Source organism: Numenius arquata, chromosome 6, assembly GCF_964106895.1.
Source record: "Numenius arquata chromosome 6, bNumArq3.hap1.1, whole genome shotgun sequence".
Lineage (NCBI taxonomy): Eukaryota > Metazoa > Chordata > Aves > Charadriiformes > Scolopacidae > Numenius > Numenius arquata.
The window spans coordinates 22,846,093-22,855,401 of NC_133581.1; the positions used below are offsets into that span (position 1 = coordinate 22,846,093).

Sequence of the window (9,309 nt, forward strand, 5' to 3'; positions counted from 1 at the left end):
GATGGTGGAAATGATGTTAGATTCTGACCATAATATGGCTTGGTGAACAAAACCAGGAAGACTAGAAGATATTTTTAAATTAAAAAAAAAAAAAAGAAAAAGGAAATTAAAAGAAAAATAATATAGCAGTCAAATGAAAAAGAATTCATCTCAGAGGAGGCATGACAAGATAAGAAGCCAGTTTTCACTTTTGCATTAGACAGACGTTTAATTTCATTAAAGAAGTAGATTTGCTAGTTGTGGACCAGTAAATTACTTCAGTTATTATCACCAGTCACGCAATATCTGCTCTAGACTCACGGGCAATCCCAAAACACCACAGCACGCTGTTCTAAATCCAGTCTCTAATCTCTGGTCCAAGTGTAGCAAACAGCATAATCTTATGGCTGCAATAAATGAGGACATCTGTTAACCAGCTAAAGATGATTCATGTCCCGTTATGTCCCTTGCTACACTCCACACATTAAAAGCTGATGATCAAGCTCCTGGGCTGTTCTAATGGCAACCAAGGATTCCCTATGGTCCTCGTGAAGGCAGCTAAGCCATCTTCACAACTGCTTCCACTGTCTCAAGATCTGAGCCCAGTATCAACTTTTGTAAATCATCATAGATTTTCTTTATGTATCATGTCTCCAACATTCAGATGGATAATATTAGCTTATCGCATTGTACTGCAGCTTATGCACACTTTCATAGTGTAATGTTGATGACAAGACCTTTCTGTTGAACACAGAATTAAATTAAACTGCTTCTGTGGTTTGTCACAGTCAAGGGAGCAACATTAGATAGAGGCAGGCAAGAACTTCCACCTTTTTGCCCTAGAGATTATGGAGAAACCACATAGCCCATGCCAGGCTCAGTGATAAACGAATGTTTGTAGTCTCTGTTTTTGTAATATAATGGAAAGCCTCATAGTTTGCACACATGTACTTGCAGGACCAGATCCTGTACAACTGGAGGCAGAGGGCTAGATTCTTTCATAAGCACTTAGCTCATGCAAGAGAAAAAAATAAAACTCCATCAGCCATGAACAAATAGTACACTGGGATGTGATTCTAGAGTTGTGTCCTGTTCCTTAAACAGAGTAAGTATCATTAACATGTAGGAGCCATCTCCCAAAACACAGTCTTGAACTCAATGTACAGCAATACTCTTGTATTTGATTCAGAAACACAGAGTGCACCTTGTGTAGAGATATAGGCATCTTTTTCTGACCCAGTAAACAAGAACAGACATATGGCAGCCTCGGCACTAGGTTCCTCTGAGCAAAGGCTCTTTTGAGTTCTAGGCCCTAAGCAAAGTCACACCTCCTACTGCTCTCTTTGCCCACCCTTGCGTGCACAACAGTTAATTGGCAGACCACAGTCAACCCCAGGTCACAGTATGCCCAAGAGGAGGAATGGTTTTCATATTGGACTGCTAAGGGGGATATTGCCATGAGAGAGCACGACACTGGGAGCACGCTGATCTCACACATAATACACAATTCCCAGCAGCTATGCATAGGTCTTGCTTTGCGTTTCTTTTCATATGTATTTCTCTATATTTTGGTCATGTAGATAAAATCATTCATTAGTACATGGGCACAACAGTCTAGCAGAAAGTCAAAAGACCTAAGTTTGAATCTCTGCACAGCTGCAGGCTGCTTGTGTCAACCTGAGCAACATTTTCCAAAGTGACACCTAGCCAGCATAAATAAAGCACTCAGCTGAGTCCAGAACCTTAAGCAGAATAGCTATCTCCATCTCTGCACAGCCCATAAATCATCTGCTCAGAGATTGTAGTACACAATCCACTCTTTCTGCTGAAGCTGTGCCATTATGCAGAGATAACAAACATCAACAAAAATGAACTTTTTCAGGGAGAGAAGGCAAAATTCTCCAGCTTAGCAATAAAAGAGCTTGGGGAGGGCACAGAAGTCACAGTTTCCAGACTCTGCTCCTGATTCATTTTTTAACCTTCTGTTGAAGGCTTTCATGTGAACTACAGAAATTGTCTAGATTGAAGAAAACAGAATCCAGGTCAATTCCCTTCCCAACTACAAAGCTACCACTCACTCTCACTTTGTAGCCAAATAAAACTTTTCTTGTTTCTGGCTCAAAAGACAATTTCAAAAAAATAAAAAGACAATCAGGAAAGAAAAAAAAAAAAAAGTAAATTCATTCTGAAAAAATGGCTTTAATCATGAAAGGAATCATTCAATCTTCAGCAATAAAATACAATTACCTTAATAAGATGAGACTACCACTTCTCAGTTTTGGCCACTGCGTCCTAACCATGGCAAAATAAATCCATGGTGGAAGAACCATCAAGAAAGAATATAACTAGAAGAGAACTAGAGATATCAAAAGCACAAAAAAGTTAACTTCAATAACAGTAATAATAAACTATCAAGTCATAGTCAACATAGCCAATATCATTAAGTCTACAGTAGATGGTCCTTGAAATACCTGAACCTCCAGCAATGCTTGAAAATTCACAGTAATTTAAGAGTCAGTCTTCTCACTGAAATCACTATATTAAGGTTTTCTTTACTGCACCCATTCCTAAGCATGGAAGAACATGAAAGGTAAATTCAAATTAATCCACACTGACATGCAGCAATCTAGAATGACTTGAGAAGTCACAGCCTGAAAAGAAAAAATAATGGAATTAATCCTGCGTGTCTTACATATCAAAGTAGTTCCTCCTCTTGCAATTAGTTGCTTTGGGACAGCAGGTCTCTTTGCTTGTATAGAGACTGTGAATATAGGGCCCTCTGTAGCAGAGCAAGAGCTGCGTTCCCAGGGCTTCTGTCTACTGCTGATTTGTTTCTCAGCAGAATAAATGCATTGCAGTGAGTGATAAACATGCCTAATTGCTTTTGAGCTTCAGGGAAATAAGCTGGGGGGATTTAACAATTAATTATTCCCAAAAGGAAAGCAACACAAGAGTCAGAGACATGGTGGAGCGGCCGTGTGAATCCTAGTGAGCCTGACTTTACAGAATCCAGCTAGCCAGCCAGGTTCAAAGAATAGCTATCACAAACCAGAGGTTTACATACTACATTCTTCTTCATGTTGGAAATCAAGAAAGAAACAAAGGGTATATATCAAACATGGGGCTTACTTATCCAAACCTTTAGATGGCTAAAATTAAGGACCTGGGTTGACCTAGTTCCCAAACTCAAAATATGCGATTTCTGAAAGCAAATCATTCAACCCTATCACCTGTCCAAGACACAAGGAATGAATCCCACACCGGAGACCTCTCCCTCCCCCAACTGACCACAAAGGGTGATTAGATATCCATCCTAACCAGCAGGTAGGTCGAGAGACAACACATGCATCTCCTCTCTTACAAACTTTCTCAAATAACTCCACACACAGTGCTTGGCATTCCATTTATGGCAACAGATGCAGCAGCTTGCAAAGAGGAGGGACCAAAGTCCTAGTACAACACAGACGTCTTAGTATCATCCATTGATCTTAACTAAGAATTCAGCTGGTCCAGAAATGAACTGTGTGTTTACAACTTTAACTTAGATCTACTCTATGTATTAACTGCACGTAATTTATTAATTCTGTTTAGATCCCAAGGCGGGGTTGGGGGCAAGGAAGCAAGTTCATTTCATAGACTTAATAGTCCATAATCTTTTAAAATAATGCTTGAATGCAAACATCATCTGATCAAAACCAGGAAGGCTGAAAATATTAAAGGCTGAAAAATATTAAAATAACATTGCATAGTAAGACAACAGGATGGCACGCATGAGGTGTTTTAAGTGAGATCAGCTTATCCATAGCACAGCTTTTCAAGAGAAAGGTTTGCCTCATCACCTATGATGGCCTAAAGCCAGGCTGCAAAGAACAATAAATTGCTCCCTTCTTTTGCTAGTGTTTTTCCTCTTGTCATTGTTACAAACTAAGTAGCTGATTAAGAGCAGTCTGCCTGCTCACATGACCTTCCAACTGCACATGAAACGTAGGGCAGTTTTTTAGTGACAGAGCCAACGCATGATGCGTTATTAAGATGAACAATGTGTTGTGTTCTGTCGGAAGCACTCTTGCATTGATTTTAATAAAATGATAGTGTTTGGGGGTTTTTGAACCAGTGTGTTCCATGTGAACTCAACAGAGAATACTGTTTTCAAATAAAATTGAGAAAAACTGACTTCAAACCCTAGGTTGGAACCACAGATATTTCATTTAACACAATATTCATAAACCTTAGTCCTTTAAAGTATGCGTTCCGATAATAAATCTCAATAGTACTAGATTATACATGTGTTGCACACCTTTATTAGACATAAAAAAAGACTGCATTCTGCATAAAACTATCCATCCTGTCTTTTCCTTGATTTCTTTCACACACATAAAAACACATACAATTAATCTAAAAAAATATACCATCTTGTTTGCAAACTCAAAAGAAAGTGGAAACGAAAAGTTTCTCTCAGTGGGTTGTCTGATAGCATAAAAGGTATGCTTCCTACTAATGTTTGGGGGGGTTGGGGGGGCTGGGGGGGGGGGGGGGGGGGATCGGGGGAAGAATCCTGGTAGCATTCAGATGTAATTAACACCACAATCACCACAACACACTGCCACAGAAAAGCATGCAGGTCATCAGCATTGTAAAAGAGGTAAAGTGATTTGACCAAAACCATCTTGTAAACTGTGGCAGGCCACAAGCCAAGAATTCATGATTCCCAGGCTAAAGCTCAATTTCCAGCATCATGCTTCCACTCCACAAAATACTTCTGTGGTCCCTATTGCCCAGCTAGACTTCAGTGCTGCCAGTCCTGCCCCAGACTGCTTACCAGAGAAGTCAGTATACAGATGAACGTCTCTTGCACAGCATGCCTGCAGGCTACACTACATAAATTAACACATAATGAGGAAAGAAGGAAGCAAAGAAGTATTTCCAGCACCCAGAAAATGTGTGCAGAGGAACTATTATCCTTCAACATTTGCAGAAGTGTGGATACACAGTGGTGTAAGATGTGCAATATGGCAGGTACATACTTGGGCATTCAAACTTTTCCACTCTTGGCCAATATCAGTACCCATATTTCCCTTTCCAATACTATTCTTTTCAAACAGGACGCATGCATACTTCCATTCTCTCTGAACTTCTCTTATCTGGAAATCTCTTTTCAGTCTGATACTTTTCTGGCTGTGAAAATGTCTTTTTAAAAACACATACTTTTAAAAGTGTTTTATATGAAGGCATCTCTTGTTCCTTCTCATTTCCAGGACACTTGGTAAAATATTACAAGACTGCAATTTATATGCTAAAGGAATTCCCAGATGGCATCTAATTAAACAATTCAATCAGAAAACAAATTAAAATGAAATATTAGCCTAACCCCATGTGTAAAGTGCGGCAGTTAAAGCTCTCTGGTATTTGCAGGATATCCTATGGAATGCAATTCTATTACCCACGCTAATTTCATGCCTGCTCAGCACTATAGAATGTCTGAGCTATTGACACTTCTCTCCAACATGAAAAAGAAGCGGTCCAAGGAAAAGTCTAATAGCAAACCCTTATAGATAACCCTTATAAACTTGTCCAGAACCATTACAGCAGTTGGTTTACCCAATTTACGGCAATGAATCTCAAACTTATAATTTCTTAAAGCTGACCTTCAAGGTCATCCCAAACACAGTCACACTTGAGATATTCCTTCCAATGACTACAGTGAATTTTGCACCGTGACCCAGAATTCACGGCATCCCACAGCGTTAAGCAAAATCTGATTAAAATAACATCTCGCTCTGCAATCTCTGCCACAGGAATTCCTTGTGAACCCCAGTTATTACAATTTGGCAAGTAAAAGGACAGAAAATCCACTTACGGATAATGATCTGTGATTTTTATTTTATTTATTTATTTATCTTAAACAGCAAGTGGTTTCAACAGGATATGAGAACTTTATAAACTTTATTTTTTTTCCTCTGGGTATATTTTAGTAGTTATTACCAAACTGTTGACTTAATTATTTTTAGAAGACTCTCTTCAACTTTCGTACAAATGTTATTTAAGGAAAATATCTTCTTGTTTTGTTTATACATAAACGTTTTTTTACCACAAAAAGTCATAACAAAAGTTTATGCTCTAATCCATGCTATACTCTCCCCCAATTTAAGTATATACCTTTCTCTACTACTCTGAGAAGAACCACTGACCAAAGGAATGTGCCGATATGGATGCTATTATTTTCCTTGAAAACAAGCAAGAGTATCCGAGCTATACACCAACAAACCTGAAGGAGTTATGCTCCAACCTCACAAGGAAATTCAATTAACTTCATGTATCTAACTCTTAACAGTGCCTTTTGAAAAATCCCTGCATCATACATGCTTCCACAGTGCACTCCACTGGCACACAGGCAAGAATATATTTCCTTTTTAAAATCCATTTCAGGAATCAAGAAAGACTTAAGGACTGCTTGAGATAACTTAAAACTTGCAAGAGCTGCTATAACTCACCCTCCAGAAAAAAAAAGTTGTATTTTACTAATTTACCCAAGATGACAAGACTATCTGAGAAATGAAAGCATACAAAAACTGGTATGTCATATTTTTAAAAAAATTAATACAAGTCACAGCAAAGTAGCTGGGCTTTAATAGAACGGCAAATTTAGGAGTACTGACAAGCAGGGGAAGCCCAATTTATATGGCATTACCTATCCTGCCTGTCCCACCTTTCTTCACATTTCCAGAAGACCAGTTGGCCAAAAATGCCTGGAAGTGAGCAAGATTTTGTGCACTCGTGATAGGTATAATTTATCCCGTGGTTTGCTCTCCCTTTTCAGATTTAGGAGAGACTAGAATTGGGATTTGAACATTTGGTAGAGGTTATGCAGAAGCAGAGAAATGTAGTCCCTACAGATTTTGGAAGAGCTCTCACCTACCCCCACCTTCAGCCTCCTTACTATCCAACCCACTTAGCATACCAAGGGAATGACTGTATGATGCCATGCAGATGATGAAAATATAAAGCAAGATGCTAAAGATCACCAGTCATGTAAAATTCCAAACTCCCAGGAAATAATCATATTCTCCCACACTGCTTGCCCACTTCAACCCTCTTCCCAGAGCTCCCATTAAAAAGAGATCAAATTAAAAAAGCATTACACAAATGAGAGATTGCCCCAATTATGATCCCAAGTGGCTCCCAGCACTACAGCAGCACTAAGGGAAAACCTTGAGCACACCCGGACACACAGAGACTCTTAGCACGGATTAGCAGTCAGGTTTACAGGGGGGAGAACAAAACTTCCCCCCCGCAGCAACCCATTTTGGAAGAGAAAAATAACAAATACGAAACAATGACGATAAGAGCAAGATCGGAAGCTGCTCCACTGCCCTTCGCGCCGAGCCCTCCCCGCGGACCCCCTACTTTAGCGAGACACAGAGAGGCACGGAGCTGAGCTCAGGTTTATTACAGCACCAGGCCGAGCCCAGCCCGGCGGGGCTGCCGCCGCTGCCCAGCGCCCGGGTGCTCGGGCCCAGCCGCCCCGCAGCCCTCCGCCACCCGGCTGGCCCCGGCACCGAGCCCCCGCCGCTCCCGGCCCCCTCCCCGCAGCCGGCGGCCCCGGCTCGCCGCCCCCTGCGGAGGGAGGGCGGGCGGGAGGGGAGCGGGGCAGGTCCCCCCCCGCGCCGCCCGCAGCCCGCCTCCGCCGCTCCGCTCGCCAGGCGCCAGGAGGGGACCGGCGGGGACTCCCACACGCACCGCAGCCTCCGCGCAGCCCCTGGCTCTTCCGGGCTGAGGAATGGCTCTCCCCTGTCGCGACAGGAATGTCACACGCACAGACAACAAACGCGGCGGGAGGGGATGGAGACTGCACACGGGAAGCGGCGGGGTGGGGTGGGGAGGGAAAGCAAGCGGGAGGTAAGGTGGTACCTTGGATGTGCTGCTTGATGACATTTTCCAAATGGTCCAGCCTTTCTATAATCCTTAAAGTGTCCCCTTTGTCTTCCTCTAACTTTTTTTCCGAGATCGGCTCCTGCACTTTCACATAAACACTGGCAATGTAGTTGGTGACCCAGCCCACGTACAGCAGGCAGACGATGTTAGTCATTCCACTCAAAATCACGCAAGTGGACACTAAAGTTTTGGTTTTCCTGGTGCACACCATCCTGAGATCCCTCCATATAGCTCCAAAAATCCTGCGATCCAGAAAACAAAAATAAACCGCGATGAAAATAAATCCTCTCCCCCCTTTCCCCGAAACGGAGACCACTCAGAAGTCAGTAATTTTCCATGCAAAAAGTTCTCTAATCCACAGAATAAAAATATTTGTCGCCTACCTAGAAGGAGAGGTGGGGGTGGGGAGGTCTGATAATTAGAATCCTGGATTTTAGTACATTAAAATAGCTGAAACTTTGCGATAGCAGTGTCGATAGGAGAGCAGAAAGGCGCGCCAGCCGCCCGGCTGCCCGCCGCTCTTAGGCACCGGCTCCTGCCAGGGGCATCACGGATGCCAGCAGCCCAGTGCCTAAGTATTGCAAACTTTGTTCCCTCCGACGCCGCTTCCCATCGCAACCGGCCACGGCTCCAGAATCAGACCTCGGGAGCAGCTTGCCGGAGAGTGGGGCTTGCTCGGCCGCCGATTGACAGCCCCCTCCTCCAATAAAGAGCCTGCGCTGCCAGGGAGGTTGCTGCCATCACCGTATGGGCCGACGGGGACCCGCGCGGGGCGGGGTTACCGCGGGGCCCACCTGCTCCTCGCACACTCACACACACACACACACACACACACACACACACACACACACTGGGGCGTTGGGGCCCCTCCGCCGTGCTGCAAGCCGGGGCGGGAGGGCGGGGACGGCGGCCTCCCTGCTATTTCTGTAGCCGTCTGCACAGAATTTCCAGCCTCAGTAGGAAGCAGCTGCAGCCGCCGCCGGTTCCCGTTTGCTGGGAGGTGCACGCTCCGCTGCTTGGCTGGAGAGCGCAGCCGGTAACGTTAAGATACACGCTCACACAGAAGGTCATCCATTTGCCTGGGGGGGTGAAGCCGGAGACGTGCCTAGCTCATCGGAGCTATCGGTTCCGCAGCTCCAGATACCCAGCGACCACCCACTACTAGAACAGGTTCGTCTTTCAGCCTGTTTGCGTGACCCCTCCACGGGGAGGTTTCATTATTAATAGCTAATTGTTGCTTGCATCCACACCAGAAAGCCCCAGTATCCATCCACTGCCTCCTCAACTTTCACAGGAACAGGCTGTATCAGAGTATACCCTGTGCAGAATTAGCTTTAGTAGCGGGGACAATACCAGCAACCCACAATTTACTTCGGCGTATTCATGCTGCTTTCCTCT

General features: G+C 43.7%; 1 protein-coding gene across 2 annotated transcripts in view; it reads right to left on the reverse strand.

The window, feature by feature from the left end:
- Positions 1-8,453, reverse strand: part of GALNT18 (polypeptide N-acetylgalactosaminyltransferase 18) — a 245,291-nt gene extending 236,838 nt beyond the window's left edge. Inside the window, exon 1 of one of the 2 annotated variants that reach the window (XM_074148974.1) lies at positions 7,888-8,453. In XM_074148974.1, the coding sequence (XP_074005075.1) occupies positions 7,888-8,122 (235 nt within the window). In that variant the 5' untranslated portion in view covers positions 8,123-8,453. The remainder of the gene's footprint in view (positions 1-7,887) is intronic. The other variant, XM_074148975.1, reaches the window with a different exon arrangement.
- Positions 8,454-9,309: the final 856 nt, after the last annotated feature.